This window comes from Trichoplusia ni (assembly GCF_003590095.1).
Source record: "Trichoplusia ni isolate ovarian cell line Hi5 chromosome 21 unlocalized genomic scaffold, tn1 tig00002308_group20, whole genome shotgun sequence".
Taxonomy (NCBI): domain Eukaryota; kingdom Metazoa; phylum Arthropoda; class Insecta; order Lepidoptera; family Noctuidae; genus Trichoplusia; species Trichoplusia ni.
Window position 1 is genome coordinate 1 of NW_020799847.1, and position 27,556 is coordinate 27,556.

General features: G+C 35.9%; 1 protein-coding gene and 1 long non-coding RNA gene across 2 annotated transcripts; both read left to right on the forward strand.

Annotated features, from left to right (window-relative positions):
* The first annotated feature begins 1,001 nt into the window (after nt 1-1,001).
* Nucleotides 1,002-2,403, forward strand: LOC113506660. Its single transcript, XR_003401745.1, has 3 exons — nt 1,002-1,069; nt 1,593-1,644; nt 2,091-2,403. It is a non-coding gene; the product is annotated as an uncharacterized LOC113506660 (long non-coding RNA).
* A 17,971-nt stretch (nt 2,404-20,374) lies between these two features.
* LOC113506661 lies at nt 20,375-27,453 on the forward strand. The gene is made up of 3 exons (XM_026889491.1): nt 20,375-20,962; nt 25,993-26,537; nt 27,131-27,453. The coding sequence occupies exons 2-3, from the start codon at nt 26,024-26,026 to the stop codon at nt 27,391-27,393; spliced, it is 777 nt and encodes a 258-aa protein (XP_026745292.1). The 5' UTR covers nt 20,375-20,962; nt 25,993-26,023; the 3' UTR covers nt 27,394-27,453.
* The last annotated feature ends 103 nt before the right edge of the window (nt 27,454-27,556 follow it).

The following is a 27,556-nucleotide window of genomic DNA, read 5'->3' on the forward strand; positions in this document are numbered from 1 at the left end:
TGTAAAAAAAATCGTGTTTATTTTTCAATTTTAAAACCAATTCTTGAATAGCTCCATTCTAAATCTTGTTATTAATATTGTATCAATGTTGCCGACAGTCGCGGCACCGGCGAGGACGGCCACCTGAGCACAGCGGCGCGAGCCATCGTCAACTCCATACGGAACATGCAGGCCAAGAACACATGTGAGTGGCTGTATTATTACATTTAATAAGATATTGCGTAAAATACACTTGATAATATCTTTTTATCATTTGAAATATTCATTAAATGTTGAATAACTTTGAGTGCACGATAGCCGATTGGTTGAGGTCACCGCGACAAAGACACTGTGCGTGATGTGTCGCGTGTTCGATCTGCTCGTATGTGCGATACACGAATGCTTGTCCTGAGTCTGGGTGTCATGTTTATGAAACCTCACTATTGATAATGCGGGATTATAGAAAAATTTGGCTTGATAAAAAAGAATGATAAAATATCACTCTTCCCCCCCAATATGACCATTTTCCCCCTTCATCCCTCTAAAGCCTGTGTATAAGTTACCCCCATCATTTCGCCCGACTATACCCGAGCGTGCTCCACGATACATTACCATTCACTGGTATGACCGATTTCCTTTCCCTCATTTTTGATCATACGCACCCCTCCCCCTCTCTACTGTAGAATCAATTTTTTTATCAGACCTACCATAATCCATTTTAGTCCCCATAATATGAACGATTTTTGACCAACCACCTTATATTACCTACACCATTTTGTTTTGGTAATTTGAGGGAAACCTCGTGAACACCCCTCGGCAGAGTAAATGAATAGTGTCAGACTCTTACTGACTAAACCTGACCCGCCGTGCTACGTCATGCGCATTTTTCTTATCGGTGTATGGCAACACGCTGTAACATGGCTGATGTTGCCCCCCTGCCCCCGCAGCGGCGCCCCCGCGGCGCTCGCCCCCGGCGCGGGCCCGCCCCCGCGCGGGCCCCGCCACCCGCGCGCGCCCCGCGCCCGCGCGCCCCGACCCCGACGCGCGCCTCGCGCTGCCGCTCTACAGGCAGCCATACCTGCTCAGACAGGTAGGGTACACCTAGCAGCGAATAACCAATCCAACAGGGAATTAAACTTGAATGTAAAACTACCGCGGGATATAAATAAAAATGATATGGAAAGGTGTGAAAGAAGACAAGAATATAATAATGAGGAAAGGAAAGGAAATGAAATCTTTAATTATTACATGTCCCTTCTTCAGCGAGTGGACATTTTTCCTAACTTGCTGTCGCAGTCTCTTTTTTAGTCCAGACAATTTAAAAATGCGCGTGTATGTGGATAGCTATGATGATAAGTAAACACAGCAAATGCTGCGTGCGACGTGTAGCTGATTCGATCCTCGCACGACAAATACTTCTTCTGAGTCTGTCTTTTGTATATATTCGTGAAACTTAACACGACATAAAGATTATGTTCCTTGGATTCTCAGACTAACTTTTCGCAAATATAATACTAACTCAAAAGTAACTAACTTACCCCAACTGTCAGAATTGTCCCCAAACATCAACCTACTTCATAATGTGGAACTTAATTCGTACATTCCTCCAACAGATGTCGCCAGGAACATGGTGTCGCCGTTCTCCAGCGCCCGTGCAACATCCAGGTATATATAAATACATTAAAATGGCTTACGAACACAATGTGCTTATGCTCTAGTCGATAAATTAGCTCTCTACATATAGAAAATATTAAAAAGTGAGTCTTTGTTGCAACGGAGGCTAATAAGAAAGAAGCCTTGAAATAAAAAGATTATATATCGGAATATAAAAAAAATCTGTCAGCCTAAGAAAAAGACTTAAAAAGATACAACAAACATGTTTAAATTAAAACAAAAGTAACGTGTTTCAGACGTCTGTTTGTCAAGCATATTAAAAGCAGAGGTCTGAAAATAAATTTTAAGAATGTACAATTTTGAGTGGTCCCGTTTTCCTATCTTAAAAATTACTTGTAATGAGAAAACTCTCAATCGAAATTACATTCAAGATATACCACTAATTTAAATGAAAAAAATCCATTAATTAATTCTAATAACTTTTCTAATATTTCCAGTTTTAAACCACCCGCGGCGCCAGCACCCCGACACTCGCAACCAGCGCCGTTAGACACACAAACAGACAAACAAACAAGCAATAACACACAACACAGTCATGTACATACTGATACATACGGGCGGATAGAGATGTAGCTAAACAAGAATATTAATAACTAGCTGTTGCCCGCGACTTCGTCCGCGTGGTTGGAAGATATAAGTTATGACACCTTAGGTTACAACAGCGCAATTTTCTTGCGGAACCCTAATATTTTTTAAATAAATTATAGCCTATGTTCAGCGGAGATAATGTAGCTTCTCAACAGTGAAAGAATTTTTCAAATCGAACCATTAGTTCCTGAGATTAGCGCGTTCAAACAAACAAACTCTTCAGCTTTATAATATTTGCATAGATATGTCTAATAAATTCCGTTTCCCAATATTTATATATTACTAGCTGACCCGTCAAACGTTGTTTTTCCTAATAAATTATTTCTAGTAGTATGTATTTTTAGTGCCACATTATAAAAAAAAACAAAAAATTTCGTCCAAAAAATAAAATATTCTTTTTTATTGTGAACAGTCCTTATCACTTAGGGGTATGAAAAATAGATGTTAGTCGATTCTCAGACCTACTGAATACGCATATAAAATTTGGTAAAAATCGGTTAAGCCGTTTCGGAGGAGTACGGTAACTAACATCGTGACACGGGAATTTTATATATTAGAAGATCTATACATATATTGTTCTTTAGCTACAACTCTTGAAGCCAATTCTCGTGATAATTTATGCAGTCAAAGGAATCTACGTAGTCAAAAGATCTCACAGATAACAAAAAGCTAGTCATTTTTTTTAAACAATCATAGTTTAGAAATGTTTTTTTTTTGAAGTTTTTTTTTAATAAAACTACGACTCGTCCTTTGACTATAGTTAGCGTATGATAAGTTTAACTTAATTTTTAACCATTATTTTTAGTTTTATGTTCTGTTTTGTTGCGGAATTGAATTTTGTATTTGGCAACATCATAATTTCCTTGGCAACACTTTAAAAAAATGTCAACATAGATTTTGAAGTACTCAAAAATTTAGAAATTCGCTATGTTCAATTAAATTGAACTTTATAACAACTGTACAAGATTCAATATCGCGATAAAGCTCTTATATGTATAGGATTTTAAGTTCATTTCAATAAAGTTACATGGTACTTAGTGAATTGTATTCTAGAATACCTAAATTGAGTTACTTTTTAGATCGACAATACTACTAGATTAACAATGCTATGATATACAAAAATCGACCTTAACGCTTTGACATAAAGCCTATATCATTGTGTACCTATTATGACGGTTTTATTCTATATGATTCACTAAATAATATGTCACTTTATACCCAACACTACACGACTTGAATCTATTGAGAAGCTGGCAGAGTTATACGCATAAAAATACAAAAGAATTTAATTTAAAAATTTTAAATTAGAGCTATAGGCACAGATGTAATTTCTATAAATATAAGAATTTTCACTTTCGTTTGGTATTAAAAAGCAATTACATCACAATCCGAGATAATAATAATAATTGGAAATCAACTCTGCTAGCTTGCACACACAAAACCAAAAACAATTAAAACACACACACACACACACACACATACATCTGTTTTGATCGTCACACAGATTTAAAATAATATTGAATACGTTTTTTTTCATTTTATAACTACATTCAAAATTAAACAAGATTAAAAGCACTTATATGGTCGTGGGGACTCGTAACATCACTTGCTAGTATAAATCGTACTGGTAAGTGACGTCACACGAGATTTTAAATCACTGTATCCCCTTCATTCTGTTTACGAGATAACATCATATATACGTATCCAATATTATTTTGTAACTATGTCTGACGGACTGACTAAATGATTTTTTTGTCAAATACCCAATTGTGGAAACAAGACAGCGCACTATTCCACGTTGAGCGACGACTCCATGTTGGTTACCCATCTTTTACCTGTCCTAGGTAATGTAACTTAACCTCGAACGATTCACACCGGCTTATACTCAATGTGTAATCTTACAAAGACCGTTTACTCAAATTATTTATTTGATTTGAAATTAAAATACCACTTAAAGTGACTTGAAGTCCACTCAATTTTGAATTCCGTTTGAGTAAGCGGATACCTGAATACAGAAATGTATCTTTGTTTTGAGACGTGTTTAATTGTCACTGGACACTCTGTAATGATAACTCAAAATGACAGATGCAACGGCGGTAAATTATACGATCAATAATTTTGCGCAAATTAAATTGTACATTTGTTTAGATTTTTAAATAAAGGTAGACAATATTGGTGTCTTTTTATCTAAAAACTCTGTTAAAACACAAAATAGCCAATATTGAAGTTACGCGGTCAATATAACTGCACAATTGATAATATTGCGCAATTTTATTGATAGTAAAAGTGAGCCGCTTCGGTAAAAAACTATAATTAATAATAATGATAAAATTATTTCAATTAAAAGCAATAATAATCTGGTTACGTCATTTTCTTTAAATATTGTTACAAGTATCACAGAATATATCTATTGTTGATAACACATTAAGTTTATGAGATATTGTTGACAGACAGATGAATAATATTGATTTGTAGTTGAAATTCAAATATATACAGTTTAACGTGGCAGTTGAAATTTAAAAGATTTTAATATCAGAGAAAAAAATATATTGTATACGTCAGAAACATAAGTTGTTTAATACAATCGAATTTGCAAAATGACAGTATTTTTTCAGTGAAATGTAGGTTTTTTTTTAGTATTCTTAATTTTTTGAATCTGTTAATATACTTATTGTCAATAACTATAACTACCGCAGAACTGCCAAGTCTAAGGATATCACTGAGACTCAATAATTAAATTAAATAATATATTAAAATACTCCACAACTTTTATACAACGCCATCTAGTCTGATACTAAATAAATATTGTATTATGACTAGACAACTGATAAACATGCTTAAATATTTCTAAATACATACATATTAAAAATAAACGACACCCAGACACAGAACAAATGATCGTGCTCATCGCACAAACATTTGTCCTGGATGGGAATCGAACCCACGACCTCCGGTATAGCAGTCAGGGTCACTAACCATTAAACCAACAGGCTTGTCAAAAATTGCGTACATCTATTTTGAAAATCTGATTGTATTTCGACTTGTGTTACTGACTGCCAAACAGAATGAAAGAATACCTGATTAATTGAAGTTTGTACCTTGGTGTTATATATTGCAATGTTCAGACAAACTATGTTGTAAATACTGTCTAATTGTGTTTAAAAACCAATAGAATTGCTTCATTTTTCCTAGCTTTAAAGTTTTAAACAGATTTTTATTCTTTTCGTATGGTTGATGTACAATCTAGTGTCAGAGTTTAAACCGCCCGTAGACCTCTGATGTGGCTTAACACTCACTTTAAAATTCTCAGGTGTGTCAGTTTCTATATAATACGCACATTAATTCCAAAAGTCTTTTGGACCCTTGCGAACCCTTGACCTCTGACTTGGCACTGCTATGGTCACAACATAAGGCTATCACAAAAACATGTATAGATTATGGCGATTTTATTGGTTGTTTAAAACACATACCCTTGCTACATATCTTTGGTGGAAACGTACCTGCGCAGTGAAAAGGTTTTCATGTAAAAAGTGTACCTGTACGTCCTATACTAAAAATATTAAAACACACTTCCTGAAGTGACAAAGAACAACGCCATCTGTTATCAAGTAGCGAGAGTAATAGAAATGTGAATCCTTATATCGGCCGTCTTTTTCTAACCTCCATAGCTAGAAAGAGACATTAGTCTTTATAAATAAATAATAGATAAATCTGAAAACTATCTCTGAATTTAAATAAATCCGAATTGTATGTTAAATATTCAAAGAAAATGAAAGTTATGAGTTTTAAAGATATTGTCACTGTTGCATATATGGAAATATATTTAATAGATAAATAAATGTCTCAAGTATTACACTCTGGGGGTCAATTTATATTACAGTCAGCTTAACAACAACTTCTAACGAACACTGTTGCTCTTGTGGAAGCAAGACGGCAGCGACACACGTATAGTCGTCTCTTTTCCACATTTGCTACTTATCGAACCTCTCGCTCACACTTACCGATATTATGAAACTGCTAAAGTGTTTAAGATTAAAATTTCTTTTTCCACTGTCAATAACAGTTTATAAAGGAGCGAGGCAAGTATATATGTATATTAGGATTTTTTGGTGTTTAATAGCGCATCTGTCGTATAAATTGTCCCCATGTCTTCTATGACCACACTTCAAGCCTTTCTCCGTGAACACGGATTCAATATCAATAAAGTAAGTAGAAAGTATTATAAAGTAAAATACATAAAAATAATAAAAAAAAAACACGAAATGACGTAGTCAGATTTTGTAATATACAATAAGAAGAAATTCTACCAAACACCGGTTGGAATGGTAGTAATTGGTAGCACTGATCGTTTAGTAACTTTTGGTAGTACATCATTTTGAAACCTGGAAATAGTGTACGGGACAATGATTCTATGTGTCTATGTTTAAGTAACACAACTGGTAAAAACAACTTTCAAATATAAGTGGCATTTTAACAAGTTTAAAAGCCGGTTAAAGCTACGCTGAACCCACTGTGCACGACGTGTCACGGGTTAGATCCTCGCGTAGGATAATCATTCGTGTGATCCACGAATGCTTGTCCTGAGTCTGGGTGTCTTTGTGCATGTGACTTGAATATTCGTGAAACCCCTCGCGACAAAAGGATTAAGTTCCTCAGCGTGTTAGAAAAAAGTCACGTGACTTGCAAAGAAACGACTCTTCATACATTTGAGACATTTCAATCAGTGTTCTTATGAACTTTGTACTAATGTCACTTATATATTGGGAGTTGTCATTCGATTGTAGCATAACGTGTCAATATTATCGGTGTCGGTGTGATCTAATGTTAGAAAAACGGTTCATGTTTAGAAACTGTCCAGTATAAGATAGACCTCTGTCTGAGTAACTCTGTCGTAGACCTCTTTTCTGTAAATAAGTCTGGAAAAAAACTGTTCTAATGATATAGTTGTGTAATAAACGGATGAATAGAGACGAGCCTTCGGATACTTCAGAAGCCTACTACGGCTTTTGATTCAGAAGTTATGAATAAAGGCCCTGAATTCTGCATAAGTGAGATTTCTACAATTGATTAAATTCCTTTAAATGTATACGATATTGTCATTACTATTCAAAGTGTCGTTTTGCTAACGACACTCAGTCAAATACAAGTGTCGTGTTAACTTTATCACTGTTTGATTATAAGGCATTTAAGAACGTTACTAATACAAGTGTCGTTTGTGATTTTAGTCGTTTGGTTTGTAACGACAATTAAGCAATTTAATCAGCGCTTACAATTGTAGGAATGTCATTTAACTATGGGTCGATTAAGAAGTACATAAGACATAAGAAAAACGATTCTAAATAAAAATAGGTGTTAATGAAACGATTCAAATATATCAGGTTTTTTAAATAAGTGTCGTCCCGAAATACTATTTTGATCTAGTAGCATATTTTGTCCGTTAGTCTTGATTTCCGATCAGTACTCCAATCGTACCAACGTAATAACAAAATTTGACAGATGACAGTCCAACTGTCAGAATAGCAATAGCTGTAGAAAGCTATTTTAGCTATTTATATACGTTTATTGTAACATGTAGAGTATATTATTGTTAATAATAAAGATTTTAGCCTATCATAAGAGTTTTATTTGTGTTCAGTATTTCCTGTTATTATTTATGGCAATTTGATTATTCTGTCTATAGATAATTTGATAATAAAAAAGCGAATTATGGTAAAGTAAAAAAGGTTTACTCACTTAGCTGGTTTGCCCGACTAGTTTCGGACCCAACCGGAGTCCTTAATCATGAGCTAACGCGGCGGTGAGGTGGCGTTCGTAATTTTCTGTTTATTATTATTAATAAGCCTTATGTTGGTCTCTATAAAAATCTAAATTAAAAGAAATTCATTTCAAATTAGGCTACTAAGTAGCACTTTTTGAAGAAACTGTAAATTAAACTCCCCAGCAGCACGCCGTCATTCAGTTGAATATAGGAACGTTACTGAATTTGGACATGTAATGTATCGATATTGTCAAAATAAAGAATAGAATCCGTCAGTCCTCAGTGGCTACACAACGCATCCATCACGTCACATCCATCCCGAAGTACTTACTGGAGTCATCCGTTGGCACGCATCCTCACGTTGCATCCATCACCTGCACCATAGGACATACATGGGACTTATATTTCTATAAATTACAAAGACCTGGACGGCCCAGTGGTAATTTATGAAGATAGAACTAATTGGGGCATTTATAATGTTTTTTAAAGAATAAATATTATCGCAGAAAAATCTATCTTCCAGTTACAAATGCTATCTAAACGCGAGTAAAATACAGAATACTACATGGTACGAAGGGCTAAACTCATTACCGCCATCTATGGATAAGATCATAGCAACTCTACAACGACATCTAGCGCACGAACGTTGAAGAGCAATCTATTGTACGGAAGGTAAATTAAAAGTCGGTTCTTGCTATCAGTCAATAGATGGCATATAACAACTGAAATAGATCTTTCTCACTAAAATTCGTATTTAAAAATTCAATATTTAAAGCGCGAAATGTTACATATTATAACTGTTGCAATAATATCATATTTGCAGCGAAACAATTTGATTATATTTTAACTTCACTTCATTGCATTCCATCTCATTTTGTTTTGTAATTTTTTACGTACACAAATTATTAGACAAAAATTTATGCAAAATCTAACCTAAAATCTAAAATCGCTGACGTTGGTCTGAAAGCTGCCCATTTAAAATGGGAATGGGCCGGCCACGTTTGTCGCTTGCCCGATAACTCCTGGGCCAAAGTCTGTACCCACTGGGTTCTTAGATGGCGCGACGAGCTGGATGCAAACCACAAAAACAAAGAAATGGAAGGAAAAGGCAATAGACTGGACAGAGTGGAAAATACATATAGCCCTCCCTTACATTTTAACCTGCAGTGGGAGAGTAGCGGAAAAAAAAACACCATGTGCTTGTTACACTTGACATATCTTATTTATATTCCTAATCAAATCCCATTGCGGTACTCTTGACTCCGTCATCGGTCCGTGGATGGGTGACCGTCTATGTGATAACAAGTTTGTCCGTGCTATGGACGCACGAAAGTACTTTAAATTGTGGGTCCCGGCGGCTATTTATGCGTCTTTAACTGGTATAAGGGTATCGTGTTGCCCAGGTAGGTAACTGGGTTGAGGAGGTCAGATAGGCAGTCGCTCCTTGTACAACACTTACTTGGCTGCATCCGATTAGACTGGTAGAAGCTAGGGGATCTGGGAGAAAGCAACAATAACAACCTAATCAACACATAAAACATAGTTACTTAGAACGATTATGACTGCACGGAGCCACGGATAGCCGAGTGGTTGAGGTCACCAAGCCAAAACCACTTAGTCCGTCATGTCGTCGGTTCGATCGCGTAGGATAAGCATTTGAGTGAACCACAAATGCTTGTCCTGAGCCTGGGTGTCTTGGCGATTTGTATGTTTCGCAAACATACAAATCACGTGATTTGTATGTTTGCGAAACTCCCCGCGTAACTAGTTATAAAATACATAACCCTCTTCCGTCGGTCGGTTAAACTCGTCGCCCCAAGTCCGTGCCCGTGCACTCACAACAACAGCCAGTTGATTAACGCTACCACTGTTGCTGTCTCCCTCGCTCCTACACGCGGCGAGACGCGCTCTCGCTCGCACAGAAGTAGCTTCACTTTCGTTGGCGATATTTTTGTTTTTATTTTTCATATCCTACCAAACAACTGGGCTAATTCCCAAGCTTTGTCATGGTCAACAGTGTCTCCACATTTAACTAAAGAATACCATACTTCTGGTACACAACAAATTTTACATGGCAATCCAATATTCAATAGAGTTTGGTGTTGTGTACAATGAATTATGGTATATGAAGCTATGATAGCTTAGTTACAAGACTACCGAAATGCCAAACCAAAGGTCTCGAGTTCCATCCCAAGGCACGCACAAACTTTAACAAATTTAATGAGCATTATAGAATTAAATGTCTCCTACACAGATAACATACTCACAAAAAATCGTAGTAAAAAGTCGTTTGCGATTTATAAATAAATATGTCCAGCGAATATAGCAAATACACTTAAAAGAAAATCACCCATCTAAAAACCTTCCCACATCAAATCGAACCCGCTCCCTCCTGCCTCCCCACAGCCTTCCACCACTGCGCTACTGGGTAAAGCGTCTGTTTCGACTCTTCTTTAATTTGTTCGTTTCTCGGCCCGCGACACTTGCAGACCAGGAGCTGGGACTTACTTTTATTAATATTCTTATTGTTTATAACTTAATTAAATGTATTTTAATAGACTTGTGCTTTATACCGTCCATCAAATAACTATGGAGCCTGTGTTTTTAGTTAACATTTATTTACAGGAAATAATAATATCAATAACCCGTAAAGACTTTCAAGGCTGTGAAAATAACAATGAATACCTCCTTATAAAATAAATGGTCACATTGATCATCCATCCACGGAGCGACCATCTCATGTGTAGCTTAACCTGTCATCGATCAACTTTTGCAGTTGTAGCTTAGCCACGAACTCCTCATAAAATACGATTAATAATCCTGTAAGTGTAAAAATATGGAGTAAACATACGTTCAGAATAGAAATCCTAAGCAAAAACACATCTATAGATGTACTTTATCTTCTCAAATTACGAAAAAATCAAAACCTACAAAACACCACCCCAGCTCCCGGTCACCAATATACCTACACACAGCGATCTGCCAGTTAATTGCGACAATTAGTGAAAATGCTCTCATTGCAGTCGAACTTGCCTCCCCCCCTCCCACTCTGAGAGGGGGGGCTATAATGTCGCATTATATAGACTTATCACTAGTAACGGCAGTTTTCTGGAAGTATAAGTTATGCTTAGATTCAAAAGGCTGAAGGGAGATTATGTGTGATATATAAATACATCTTTAATATGAGGAGAGCTCTTAGCCTTGAAGTAGTTATAAACTGATTTTAAAGCCCCGACGCAAAGAGCGGGGTATTTTAAGTTTGACGTGCCTGTCTTCTGACATTATAGTTCCCGAAAGGATAGAGCGATTTCAAATTAGTCTGTTTTGTATTAAAGGTGAATTGTGTGTAAGTGTTCTTAAACACGTTTGATAACATTGGTCAAGCCATATAAGAGGTGTGGCGGCTGAAAGCTTTTGCAGTCAGGGGTTATTTTCTTTTTATCTTGTATCACGATGTTATTACTGCGATGCCACGATATTTTATACGAGCAACAAACAAGTAGAGAAACAGCCTGCCGTTACGAAAAGATTGTCAATCTCGTAGATTTTGATCCGCGTCAGCGCTCGGCAAGACCGTTGTTTTACATTTCCATCCTGTCCATTTACTATCCAACAAAAACTACTATTTAAAACCACAGCACATAACGACACCAATAATAAAGCTAAAATATATTTCAAAAATACTTTCCCAAGTTTTCCCGTTTCCCTTGCACCCCAGTCCGTCCCTGGCTCCCATCCAATTAGCGATGAGATTAAAGATATTCCGAGGGAGCTATTACCTAACAAATTACCTCTCGACGGTGGAACTGCCGCCGGCCGCACCCCCGCCCAGAGGCGGCAATGTATGAGAGATGAGCGGAGGTTAGCATTAATGATTGGCAAAAATATCTAGTTTTGATATGATCATTCCTCTGCCCTTATCCAAATTATTTATTTGTGGTCGGCGCAACATGTCTTCTTCTTCCATACCTTTCTATCTGACGGCATCTCACAAGAAATTGCAGCCATATCGTCTTATAAACAATCCATCCGTCGTTTCCTTGGTCGTCTTCTTCCAGTTCTTCCCCATTATCTAGTTTTGATAGATAGGAATTAATGTCTATATTTTGATAGTAACTGTCGTGAGAATTATTAAGGACTCCGGTAGGGTCCGAAACTAGTCGGGCTACCCCGATAAATACGCGTGAGTAAACCGTTACATCATTTAATAATTAATGTCTATACAGATTATTATAGTTATATCGCCTATTCATTGAGGAAGGCTATTTACTATCACGCTATCATCAATTGTATCAGAGTAGTAAGGAAAAATGTTACAAAAAAGAGAGAAATTTACGTTGCGTCAAAGCTTAAAGTTACATAAAAATCACGATACACGGCATTGTTCCTCATAAATAGTTCGCAAAAACAGTTGGCAACAGAATAATATATATTTATCCTTTAATGCCGCCTCACTACGATGACTTTTATGGAAATAAGTTGTGTTCTAAATCAACTGTTATTTTCGAAAGGTTTCTTTTATAAAATGGCGTTAATCCTTACCAAAACAAACACGTTAAGCGTTCAAGTATTCATTATTGAACTATTGAACATTCTTTTACATTATTCCACATTAGGGAATATCTGTGAAGATATCAGTGCTTCGGATAACACAAAATAGTGTACTTAAATACTAAAGGAAACAGCAACACAGTTAAAACACAAACATTTAAGACTCCGTTATGTATTCTACAGCTAAACTCGCTTTTCCCTTCTCTCTCAGACCATCCCCCGAACGCTGTTCGTTTCATTCGTTGCTAATTGTTTTAATCGCACTCACCTACACTCTACAGTATACCTCCACATAGCGACACTGCAGCTTATACTAGACGCGTGATATCATCATACGAAATACGCACAAAATACATATAAGTGGACTCTCTTAAATAAAGGTTCCTATTGTGTAGTATTTAAAGCCGTGTATTGCGTAGCCTTTGTAATATATTTGGTTCAGCTGGTTCTACACGTTTTCGGATACTCAAAACTCAAAATCAAAAAAGAAGTTTTCATCGCCATTTTGACACGCCATATCTTGACAAATTGATCTAATAAAAATCTGTTATTATAGTTGAACCCATTGTAATGAAACGAATTTAAGAATTAAAAAATCAAATCAACATCCTAGCCTTTTGGCCAACTATATTGGGGTCGGCTTTTAGTCTAACCTGATGCAACTAAGAACCAGTGTTTTGTAAGGAGCGCCTGCCTATCTGACCTCCTCAACCCAGCTACCTGGGCAACACAATACCCTGAGTAAGACTGGTTGTCAGAGTTTAAGAATCTTCACAAGCTAACTTGCCTTTACGTAAAAAAACAGAATTAAATTCGAATTTAATTTTAAATGTTTGTAGAACCCCCCGCGACCCAAGGATTAAATTCGTTAGCGCGTGAGACGTTGACATCAAAAATAATTTTTTTCGTAATTTTCGCCAACTTTTCCCTTCACATAGTAAATCATGTTCACAGCATAGTTGACGTTAATCCGTAGCTATTTAACACAGTTATCTATAAGTATGCGAGTCCATTGTCAGTATCTAACATTATTTTATCTTAATAACACAAAAAGCTTTGAATTTTCGAAATGTACTCACCGCAGTGGTTTTAACAACGCAATTCTATTATTAACATAATAGAGTGAAGTGGTTTAGGAGCGGTGGTTCCGTATCAAATAGATATTTTGTACATACTTTTGACATGTTAAATAACTTTGGTATATTGTTCTGTTTTGAAAGGCAATTTTTTAATGTTCAATTTTCGTAGAGAGGTTATATTTGCCGCCTCTAGTCAAGTCCCTGTGGCTGTATTTCATCGTTACAGCTGACGTTTCTGTCTCTCGATTTTGAATTCAAATATTTTTTAACATTCTGTTACATTTCTGATAGGACCATCGATTAATATCGACTGAAATAAGTTCCAGAATAAAATAGAATTTCTGTTTATATCCAATTATCATCGTTCAAAAACTTCATGAGGATCAACCTCTTCAGCTTCGCCACTACACGTTGTGAAAAATCTAGACTTCTATCTAATTGTGTCGTAAAACTATTTTCCTCAAACGGGAACGGTCTAAGTAAGGTTATTCCAGACTGACACCGACTAAAATCACTTGAGACCTATGCATACCACCCACAACTTCCTTCTTCAGACTACCACAACTGCAAGAGTTTCTTCAAGAGTTGACAGGACTCTGACAACCACCACAAACTCCATTATTTCGCTTTTTAACAAACAAAAGGATCCCTATCATTCCCTTTCAATATTCAGCCGTTATCAGCAGTTATCAGTACTTGGTTAATTGACAGTAAGCGACGGTAACGGCCGGAGTGTCGACAAACATGGCTACCGTACATCACATGACATGTGCCTTGTGTCAACAGCCAACACTCTATACTCTATGGTTTAAGAGCTTGACAATCTGGCAAATATTTAAAAAGGTTTTATGTTGATCATTGCAGCTTAAGTTGTTAATCGAAAGAGATTTAGACGTATGTAAGGTATTTTATACTTGTGGTTATGCGAGTGTTCGATAGTTGACGACTTTGGTCTCCGATGTAAGAGGTACTTATTAAGAGGATGTACAAGATGTAGAAAGCCTTCTAAAAGACGTGACAGACATAATTTTTGATGAGAGCCGACGAAAAATAAGTAAATAATAAATAGTAAATAATAATCTATCTTGTGTCGCCGCTAATAGTAGGTATCTAACCAGGCTCCTATCAACGTAGTGTGTGTTACAATACCTCACAATATAGTCGACTACTATTGACCTCCTTGATGCCACAAGCAGGTCGAAAAGAAAGCTTTATTATGCAGTAGTAGAGGTATTGACATCTGGAAACAGCAGACCATAGTTTGCAAGCGTTATCAATCCATAGGGGGAATATTTCCTTTGCTCAGCAGAGTGATATTATATATAGGTTTGTATTACAAGAAGCAGAAGATATTCAATATTTGTATCTGATATCAGTGGCCATCTGTACTTAATATCAGTGGACCCAGAATAGGAGAACAAAAACTGCACGACTGCACGGATAGCCGAGTGGTTGAGGACATCACGCCAAAACCACTTTGCGCGACGTGTCGCGGGTTCGATCCCCGCGTAGGACAAGCATTTGTGTGATCTACGAAAGCTTGTTCTGAGTTTGGGTGTCATTGTGCTTGTGAATTGTGAAACACCCCGCGACACAAGGATTAATTCCCTTAGTGCGGGAGTCGTTTAAAAAAAAAGGTGTCTCATCATTCGGTTAATGAGGAAAAAAAATCATTGATTTTTTGTTTTTTTCTTATGAAATATCGTTTGGACCATCCTTTTAAGAGAGCTTTTAGGTAGTTATATATAATAATAGGATGATCCGTTGTTCCCATTTACAAAATTTAAAATTGAGTAGCTACGGAGACGTACCTACTAGTAATTGACGACTCATTCTTTTTTCTCAACTCAACTTATACTTTTAGAAATAACATCTATCGCAGTTCTCCAATGAATAAACCGATGTTGGCCGTGATCGATCCATCATTCACGCTTATTCTAAATTTCTAAATAGTCAACGCCTGTGAATAACTTTTTAAAAGACAATATTTGCTTATTTCTTACTACTTATTTTAACAGTTATTAATATGACAATTAAAAGCACAAAAAGCCGTCATACTATAACTTAAAGCCCATTTAAAACGCTATTATTCCTAACCGCCATTATACCAATAGACAACAAACCAGTCCCCAACAAATAAGTCTATGGTCAGACCGCGCATAGACCACAGACCGGACTAATTATGTTCCCATGTTATCACCACGTAATATGTTTGCTTTGTATGTCTGTTTGTTCGTTACACAGATAAGCGATTCACACGGCCAGGCAAACATTCCGGACAGCCAGGCAGATATATTAATAAATCATTATGGGAATTAGGTTATAAGCGGACTTTTTAATCTTTAAAATTTTTATGGGAATTTGCAAAATGGTGGGTTTTTTTTACAGTTTGTAAACATGACACATCTATGTGTGGAAATTATAACGAGATTATTGTCTGATTGAAGTTAAAAGGTCTGGTTAAATTTTGATGCATTTGATGATTTTCTGTCTAACTCTGACAGAGAAGGTAGCTGTTGGCTCCTTTCGTGCATTTAAAGTGGTAGTGTATGCGTTTTTGTCGTTTCATTTTTTTTTGCTTTTTGGGAAGTCAGCAGTTTTACATACAAGTTTTATATGGACTTAATTTCTATAATATTTTAAGCCCAAAATGGCGATGGTTTCTTTCCGTCTGATGTCTAATCTCAAACTGAGTGCTCATTGCAGAATTTTATTTACAAAAGGTCCTAAATTGCTTCCATTAGAAATCAATCTTATTCCTTTATGACACTTCTTCGCCAATCAGTCCGTCCCGAATGGCCCATCAATATAAATAACTATCGGATCTTCACACGCAGATAAACACAAAACATAAAATGTTTATCACAATTCGTCAACAAATCGTGGTCTCACAGCGACGTTAAAAAGCAAATAATTCATACTTATGTTGACATTATCTGTGACACCTGTCAATTTACCCGCCCCAACTGACACGTGGACAAATGCCAGCGCGAAAAAATCTCCCCGAAATATTGGAAGTTAAATACAATATTACATTACCTAATGTTTTCCAGTATAGCGTGTACACTGTGTACAGTTCAAATAGGTGGTCGCTCTGAAAAGTAGCGTCTGATCAAACTGCTGGAAAACTAAACGTAGGTAACATAGAAAAGGTTAGGCTGAATAAGAAAGGTGTGTGGAAACACCAAGAAATATTTTCGAAAAAGAAAAGAAAAATTAAATGAGTACTGGATATAAATCTCGAGCTAGATCTAAACTGTTTTCAAAGAATTCAGGAAATCCTTATAAAGTTTGTCGTAAGTACTTAATAAATAACAAAACCCGACATTTTTCAATTCCCGCCAAATCATCAACCTCCACTGGCAACACAGTCTACGTGATGTAAAATCCAAAATGATTCAGAAATTACAATGTGATTCATTTGTATTTGACACGAGATGAGTTTATCTCGAGATAAATAAGAGTTACGACATACTTAACACGTCTAAATAGGCTAACATGTTTATTGGAAATGGCTAAAAAATTGATGTAAGTTTTTTTGGGATTTTTTTCTTCTAAAATGACGTCTCCCGTCACTTTTGGGTATTTTAGATGGTACTGTTGGTTTTTATTGATGATAATGTCTTGAAATAAACTTTAAACTTCGTAGCCTAAATAAACAGAACCGTATGCACAGCTAAATCCCGGTAGCAACTATTAAAAAAAACCAACATAAGTTGATTTGAAGTTATGTAAAAAAAGGTAGAGACATCATAAGTATGTAGGGTTGTATATTTCATAAGAAAATTATTACAAAGAGCTCATAAATTCATCTCACAATCTTCTAGATTAAGATATAAGTACTTAAAATTAAATATTAATTTAATCATCAACGTATATTTCACAACGAAATATATTCATTCGTAAATCCAAAACCTCTCCCCTAGAACGCACCCTCTACGAGTATATAACAGCTTAGACAAATATCAAAACTCTCAAATCATACATAAATAAATACTTAAAACAACAACCTCCTTACTCCACACCTCTATAACGAGCTAAAATTGTCTATGCAATCTCCCTAATGGCGGCAATTTAAGCTGAAATGAAATTTTCATCCGTCTCTTATCCCTTCATTCCTCGCTCCCTTGCAGACTGCCGCTTATTAATTACGGACGGACGGACTAATTTCGGCGACATTATATAATTTTATGTAGATTGCGATTTGCGCGCGAAATGTTTTGCGCGACGCCATGTTTATTTTGGGGGTTATTTTTTTTTTCTTTTCGTGTTACGGTGTTTTTGTTCGGGTTCTGGCTGTGAATTGTTAATGAACGGTTGTTAAGTTCATCTCTAATATTTTGGTTTTAACCTAATAGGTCATGGCTTCAAAACGAAAGTAATTTAATACATCAATACATTTAAAGCCTTTTTTTTAGCTATAATAAGTTTATAAGTTTAGACAATAAAATTATATTCCTTCTCATCTCACTATCGTATCATCTCACTATAGTTACATGTTTAAATTTAATTTTACAACAATTTGCAAATAAATACAACATTTCTGATTTGACATAATATATGTAAAACTGTAACTTATCCAACCCTCTTAAGCTAACTGACATTGCAGGCGCGTAAAATCAAAACCACTATAGATATTAAAAATATTTATAAAACAAGCTACTTAAACGAACCTATACATTTTAATAATCCCAAGAACCATGAATACCACTCCCATCAAAAATAAATCATAATACCGAAACTACAGACATCGTACTGCAATCACATTGACTTTTAAAACTACAACTTTCTTACTCTTTCTTTAAACCCAATAAAAGTATACATCTGTCTCTCTCTCGCACAGTGTATGATTGGGTTGTAAAGTTCCCGCCTTTCGTCAAAACAATGGTGGGAAAAGAATGGCGTCTCGCTCTGACGTTCGACGTCTGAAATAAGAATGCTTTTTTACTTTTTTGTGAGTTTATTATTTGTTTTGTAACTATTCAATGATTGATTGCGTTTTAAATATGCGCTTAAGTTAATTTAATGTTTGTTTATATTGTGTATAGTAGATTAATTTAAGATGTTATTTTAATAGTTTTCACATATTTGACTGTGCTTTTTATTACAGAAAAATATGAATATTTTAGGTTGCCAACAGTTGCGGCAGAATGCAGACCCGAAACGAACAAATTGTATTAAAATCTCTAAAAAAACATCTAAACGTATATACTGGAAAGTAAAGTTTTTTTTACATCTTGTATATTTTCAATAAATGCTACGTAAGTATTAGGTAAAACTTCCATCTTTACTTCCGCATTTCTCTCTATAAAGCACAGATCTATTCAAGAAGTACAAAACGAATCACCACAATAAAAAAAATTCAAGAAACCATAGCCCAGTCATCAACATCAAATATCAATTCTAATTAGTAATATTTTAACCACAAAAACAAACCAAAATACAGTTATTCCACGTTAAATTAAAAAAGAATCGGTTTATCCAGTCCGAAGTTCTGAGGTAATAAACATGAGAGAATCTACTAAAAGGTGTTTGACCGAGTGTAATACCATAAATCTGTAAAGTCCGTCAGATAGATTTAAAAAAAAAATGATTACCTATTTTTAATATAATCACTTTATTAAAAAAGACTAATTAAAAGCTCTTGAAGAACTTGACGAAACATCACTTGCCAGTAAAAGCGTACAGGCAAGTGACGTCACACGAGATTTTATTTCACTGACCTTCATTTTGTTTACAGGATAAAAGAAATAATACGTATCCAATTTTTTTGGAAATCTGTCTGACAGACTAAACAGTTGTTTTGACATTTCTGAGTTTGTTTCGACATTTCTTCTCAGGGAAGTCAAACAGAATATTTCGACTCCAGCGTCCTACTTGCAGAAGAAACGATTTCATGTCATTCCTTGAAGTCGGAAAGCACCAAACACCAAAAACCTAAACCATCAAAGCATTTGAACTCTCTTATCAATCACTACATTACCACTTATAATTTTATCAATGGTTCGTGACATTTTGCCGAATTCAGACAATGCTTTCGAACCCACTTTATCACACAAGGGAGCTTTATACTCGTAAAAGTATAACCAGATCGTCACTTACCAGAATAAATAATAAATATTGTGCCCTGATTGATGTAATCCTATTTTTTTATCAATATGTAAATATTTATTCGGTTTGGCGCCAGGCGTTGTGTGTTCAAGTTTTTTTTTTGCTAAGTGTAATTTTTTTTCTTACGCATAACGAGGTAAAGTCTTCGAAACTTAATGCCGTTGGTATCCACGAGCCTGAAAGACTTTTTTTGGCGGTAATCGGGTTAGACTAAAATCGTCCGTCATTTAAGACTTACGTTATAAGTATAAAGGCTATGTGATAACAGTTGTAACTTGTAATTTTCAGAGATGAAGTTTTGCCACTTAATAAAAAGTGCATAAAAGGCAAATTTTGGGATTCAAATTTGGTTATAAAACTTCAAAAAATCTCGTTGTCTGTCCTCTGCCACACTGTTTATTATTCATTATTCTATAGTTAAGACAATAACAATAATTCTAGAAGCATATTTACAGATCTAGACTAAGGCAGTTAACAGAATTAAGTTAAAATGAACTGACTTGACTTTGACTGACAAGTGACAGAGACTAGACTATTCTGTAACAAGTCAAGAATTCAGTTATCTAAAGCTCATTAATAAAAGCTTCAAACACCAAACTAATTCTAAAAGAAACTAAAAAGCAAAGAACATTTCACAATGTAACCAGTTTAAATAAGCCAAAATGAATCAGACGCGGCGATGTAAATTGAAAACAAGAAAAAAAAGAACTACCAACGAAATTCGTCGTTAAGCAGAAATAAGCTCGCTGAAGAACATTACTTGGTTGTACAAACATAAAATCTGCTGCGGTTTCGCCAAACTGCTAGAATAAGACGATTCATGCGTGAATCCTTTATGCCAGACAGAGAAAACACACATTAGAGTGAGACCGAAAACAAATGGGTGGGGCCTTGTCGACCAACACAACTAGACCTATCAAACTTCGGGATTCGACTTTAAAAGTATAGAAATGTAAGTGTCTGGTTATTGTGGACGGAACGCCCAGTCGTTTTGTCCACATACGACACAATATGAGTATAATCGGTGCTCGTCGCTTTAATAAAATAATTCAGTTGTTTGTGAGTACTGCTCTCGTGCGGATATCCGAACGTCCCGTCGCGTCGCGAGCGGCTGAACGAGCTGCGGTGTGTGCCTGTTCGTTACAATAAAAATATAAAGTGTTGAGTGTTATTTTATCTGTGTTATTTTTTTGAAAAATATTTTTTTTTCTTTTGTTGATAGGTGAGTTTTCTTTACTATTATACCTTTAAGGTTAACTTAAAAAATGTGAAATTTATATTGGTTTAAAATCCTTTATATCAAGAAAAAACCTACGCTGTCTCTAGAAATTGTCGATAAGCTTCAAAATTCAACAGTAAAATAAAAATGTCAGTAACTTAATTAAACAAGTTTTTTTTAACTTAATAACTTATCATTCCGACTTATTCTTATTCTAAGCTAAAGTTTTTGTTGCTTTTTTTATTACTTTTTTCAATTAATTACTTACGTACCAGCCGAGTAGTTGAGGTCACCGCAACGTGTCGCAGGTTCGATCCCTGCTTTTGACTAGCGTTTGTGCGTATAATGCTTGTTCTGATTCTAGCTGTCTATGGGCTTGTGACTTAGGTAAATGTTTGTAAAACACCCCGCGACACAAGGATTAATTTCTTTGATGCTGGTGTACGTAGACTATCTAAAACAAAAGAAGAAATACTATATAATTGTTTAAATACAAGACCTATTAGCAAAGGATATAAAGCCTCGACCTTGTGGTACAATTCACAAACACTTTGGGTCACGAGTTCTATTCCCAACCGTGTTTAATGACTTTAATTTGATCAAACTGGAATCCGATAGGAAATAAATGAAAATGCCCAGGTTTTGTTAGGGTACTATTTTATATAAATCCATAAAACATTTTCACTGAATATTTTTAACAAAATAGAGGAATGCATCAACATAACATAGCTTAATAATCAACATAACTTATTTTAGTTAGTAGTTACTACTTTTTCTGAATGGAAATCATCAAATAACTCCTCCCATTTTGCGGTAGTGTGTGTCAGACCTCTACTGACTACAACCCACCCATATTTCTTTGCCCTTTGTTTATAATAGCTGTAGCAACAATAGGCGACAATTCCGCTGGTATGTTTTAACATCCTTAGGTATGACTGGAATAGAATAGAATAGAATAGAACTTTATTTAAGGTACATACATCTAAGAATGCAGGTACATACAAATAGGATCGAAAATAACATAATACAGAACCGTGTACATTCTGCCTTGTTGGCATGCAAATCTATACTAATATATAAAGCTGAAGAGTTTGTTTGTTTGTTTGAACGCGCTAATCTCAGGAACTACTGGTTCAAATTGAAAAATTCTTTTTGTGTTGAATAGACCATTAATCGAGGAAGGTTTTAGGTTATAAACCATCACGCTGCGACTAATAGGAGCGAAGATACAATGGAAAATGTGAAAAACACAGGGCAGGTATAAATCATAACTTATATCTTCTACCCACGGGGACGAAGTCGCGGGCAACCGCTAGTACATTATATTATACAATTTAGTTAAATAGAAGATTAAAATTTATCATTAAGGAAATCCTGAACAGTATAATAACATTTGTCTACGTTCTGTTAAACATTTTTTAAATTTTCATCAATGGCAATACAAAAATGAACTCTATCGTATCGGGTTACCTGACAACCAAGACGAAACTTAAATATACTTACTAATAATATTGATTCCAAGATGGTCCTCGACTTTAAATACTATTTTTACCTCAAAGAATAGTTTCTATATTCTATGCCTCAAGTTACTGCCCATAACTTTCAGATCCTTATATTCAGGACAAAATCAAAGGTCCCAAAACCTTTCACGATTTCCTATCCTAACTTCAAATGATAAATAAAAAAAGTTTATCCGTCGCTACTGTATACCTCTAATGATTGATCATGCTTACACTATTCAGATAGCAACTTTAGAAGATTCTATTGAAGTTTTTGCTGGTTCCGCTTTAATAGAAAATAATTTTAGAACCGTGCTTGTATTTTTTCAGGGTATAAGATTAATTAGATACAAATTACCTATTCTCCCCAACATGTATAATAATTATCGGGTGAAGGTGCTTAGTTCAGCTAAGGGCCTTCTAAAAGAAATCATTAATTTTTAAGTAGGATATACACGGTGATTTTTTAGTCGTCTTACAAAAGCAGTCCAGTTCATGTATCCAATGACTAGAACACGTTCATGATAAAAAAATAGGTATTTAAGAGATTTGAAAAAAAAATGCAATTTTTATTCAATATTATGATGCAATTCGTAGTTTTTTAGAAACACAGCTCTGTTGCGAGCGCGGTCCGAGCCTTGTAACAATGACGAGGGGCGCGGGCGGCCTCAATTTTATCATTTTTAAGAGTATATTTCAGATTTCTCTTGTTTAATTTTCTTCGTACTTATTATCTCAGTTGATGATAAAAAAAAAAAATCGCGCCTAGGGGTATTTTACGCCGGATACATGAACTGGGATACTTTTGCAAGACGACTAAAAAATCACCGTGTATATCATCTTTTACTCGCTTTTATTTTGAGAACGCTGGAATCGCTTCTTATCTGACTATCCTGAGAAGTAATGTCGAAACAAACTCGGGAGTCGCGGTCTCTTTTGAAGTCCACACAATTTGTAGGCGGTCACGTTTTTAAATTTCTCCAGCACTATCGCTGATGAATCAATCAAACGTATTGAACTGACAAGTCAAAGTTACGTGACGTCACTTATAAAGGAATGTCATTCTCATTCATTTGAAGTTTTCTATTAGTACTCTAGTCTAATCAGATCAAAATCAACTCAAGTCGGGTCCGAAACTAGTCGGGCAATCCCGATAAATACGCGTGAGTAAACCGTTACATAATAATGAATCAGTCTTACGATAGTTGATATTAAAAATATTATTCAAGATAGGATACAAAGTAGCACTTTTTGAACGTCAAATATTCCAAAGACATTGCCCCGATTCTGCTATTTACAATGGTCGATGAATGACTGACAATTGAATTAAATTCGCACTATTTGCATTATACTAAGCATTTTTCTAACATAATAATTGGAAATTCAGTACGGGTCGGAACACTCATGGTCAATGCATTGAATTTCCAATTTTGTTGGCAAAATGCTTAAGATAATAGGAATCCACCTGCCATTCACCGGTCGTGGTAAATAGCAGAATCGGGGCCCAGGTCCTTGTATCTACCCTTCAATGCTAAGAAGCGCTTAGGAGAGTGCTCTGATAGTGAAGTACAAACGGGGCAGCAAACTCCACAGCTTAGCTAAAGCAATGCGATATTGTTTCGACTCTCTGGCTGTCTCTGGTTTAGACTTTCTTATAGTCTGTGGTCAAATAACCAGCCGTGTATGTATATTTCTATTTGTTGTCATAGCGGCAACATGAAATCCATCATCTGTGAAAATTCAGTCATAGCTGTCACAGTTAATGAGGTACAGCCTGGTAAAAAATGCACCGGTTTCAAGGTGTCGCTAGCTCTGAGATCCCGCGTTCGATCTGATCAATGTAAAATTCACATTTCTACATTGTCTCGGGTCTGGGTGTTTGTGGTGCCTTCGTTGTATCTGAATTCCGTAACACAAGTGCTTTAGCAACTAACTTTGGGTTCAGAACGATGTATGTGATATTGTCCGCATTTATTTTCATTATTTATAAGCTCTATTAAAATCTCCGCTTTCATATTTTATGTACGGAACCATTAAAATTACGTGTTTAATTAGTATTTATGGACAGTTTATTAAGTGAACGACAGTGGCTTAATATAATTTAGCTATCTGCAAAATTTGACACGTGACTGAAAGAGATAACATTATTTAAGCAGCGATTATCTATTTAATAATAAATGAGGAGCTTTTAATATCGCATCAGTAAACACTCAACGCTTAATTAAAATACATTATCGTATTATGTGCTATGTTTAGCTAGGTTTTATGTTAACTGTTTTAGATAGTAAGGTGTTCATCAAAACAGTGTAAGCTACAGTTTTAGGTTAAAATCGGAAACCTATTTATATTCTAAGACCCCGCCGTCTGTCCTTCTGTCACCGCATGAACCGTGACTGCACGCAGTCCAAGCTAGACCATTAAATCGTCAACTAGATAAAATTCAAAGTACTCATTTCAATATTAGACTAGTTGAGCAATCCTGAAAAATACGCGTGAGTAAACTGCTGCATCATTTAATAATGAATCGTAATCACGAAAGTTCCTACAAAATATTTGCTTGTTTAATATGTATTTCCGAAAGCTATCACTCAATTTTTGCTCTTTACTTCAAACAAAAAAAATACCGTCATTTAAATTGATTCCGAATATCGGTTTGTGTAGTCTCAATGGTTGTCAATCCACAAATATTTGCGCTGCGTTCGTCCGGTCATCGAGACGGTTGAATTCAGACTCTTTGCCTATTTTATATGTTATAGCCAATTACCTGTGAAGACAAATTCATTATGGTATTTGTTTTTGGTCTACGGATTTATATTTTTATATTTTTAAAGTAAATTTTGCAAAAGCACGTTAGTTCCGATTGTCATAGGATGATTTAGTGATTCTTATTCGGAATGAAGTTTATTCTGCCGTTCCAATACGTTCTTATGTCATCTTATTTCGAGTTAAATTAGAATAATATCGGTTGAGTTATCAAATCATATGCTAAGGACAAATATTCTAATTGTCATTTATTTATTCGGATTTGCAACAAAAGAAATACACAATTACACATATGTATATTTGGAACAAGGTTTTAATAAAGTATAGTTTTGCACATGGAAGACCACAGCATTCACATAGAGTTATCGACTAGCTAACAATATTTTTAATATAAGTATTGATTTGAGTTAAATATTAAAATACAACAACGTTTAACATAGAAACCTCTTTTTTATCATTGAGTGATCAAATGAGCATCGGTCAACGAATAAGTATTATCATAAACTTTCACAATTCTTAAACACGGACGTAATTTGTCGTAAATGTATTTCTGTCTCCATTCACTCTCTTTAAACTAGAAAAGACAGTATGAGTCGGATACCGAATCGTGTTAAAGAGAACTAACGCGTATTCGCCCGAGTAGTTTCGGACCCAACAGTCGGCATCCTTAATCATGAGGACGTTGGCGGAATCTCCTTCAAAGCAAACACACATTCTTTCATTACCCTCTTGCTGTTCCACTAAAGTCTAACGAAACCAATTCGTCCACAGGCACATAATGTAAGAAGACTACAATAAAACCATGTCATCACAAATAATGGCGCACTCCCACGGCCTCTACCGCCGGGACTCGAACGAAATCCAAGAGAAACCCTTAGAAATCGACACGGAATCAAACCCGGACCGCAGCCGATCAAACAGCCCGAAGACCATGAAGTACTATAAACAGATGGATGAGGAAAAGACGATACTGAATCAAGGGAAGAAATCGTTCTGCATCGACGCGTTGCTCTCAAGACAGCTGCCAGAAAGCAGCTTGCAAGACAAAATGTCGCAGCAGAAATACTTAACCATCTACAATAAGAACTACATAGGGCGGTATCAAGAGAACTATGATGCTCAAATTGAACAGAATATGATAAACAAGTGTGAGGGAAGGGAGAGCCCGAGGTCCGGACAGCGAAGTCCGGTGTCCGGGCAGAGTAGCAGATCCGCGAGTCCGGGGTCCGATGATGGGAACAGGTCCGGGAGCTATAGCCCCCCGATTTCTCCGGGGGTTGAAGGCGGGAATGAAGAATATGAAACGTACAGACCCGGTAAGGAGGTTTTATTTACTTTAAAGATTGTTTTGCATTGGAAGGCTATAGTGGTATTTTTACGAGGTTTTTTAATAGTGGGCTTTGAAACATTAATTAAAACCATCATTATTAATAGAGCTTTTAGACTACCTATTGTGATCTAAGGACATAACCCTTAAGAGTCAACTAACAAACTAATCTTTAGACTTGATACGAATAATGTCTATTTTATTTATTCTTTATACACAACGTGTACAGAGGCGGACTTAATGCCTTAGGCATTCTCTACCAGTCGACCTTCATTCAAATTCGAAAGCTTTTCTCACTGGCAAGTTTCACTGACTCCTTAAACAAAATAAAAAAATGTGCGTATCTCCAGATACCAGGCATAATAAATAACTTAAACTGAGGATAGAGGAAGGGCCCTGGTTACTGATGCAGTATACGTAGGAGAAACAAAGGCAAGCCAATGTATCAAATCAAAACCTTTCCAAATATACTGTTTTTGAAAGAAAGGGAGGCCAGATCTAGTTTCTAAGTAACGCACTACGTTACGTCACTAAAAATAGAACAAATCCAATCTGTACTACATCTACTCAATTTCCCCACAGGTATAATCCCAAAACCAGGTCTGCTGCCCCAGAACCCGGCGCTGGTGGCTGCGCAGTCCGCCGCCCTCTTCAACTACCCCCAGCTGTCCCAGCCCGGGGCGCTCCCCCCCGGCGCCCCGCTCCCCTCCGCCTTCCACCACCCCGGAGACAGGGTCCTGCATCACATGCAACTGGAGTGGCTCGCTAGGACCGGCATGTTCTACCACAGGATACCCGAACTTGGAGGTATGTGGTTTACGAAGATGGATTTTTGTGGAATTTGATTGTTGAAAGGAATTGAATTTTGTTTTTAAAGTTGAATAATTATGATGTTAAGCAAAGAGGTTATATTATGCAAATAAAAAAAATATAATTTAATGTAAGCATTATTGATTGCGGACGGTCGAGTGTTGCCCCCTGCGACACAAATGTAAAACTAAAAAGAAA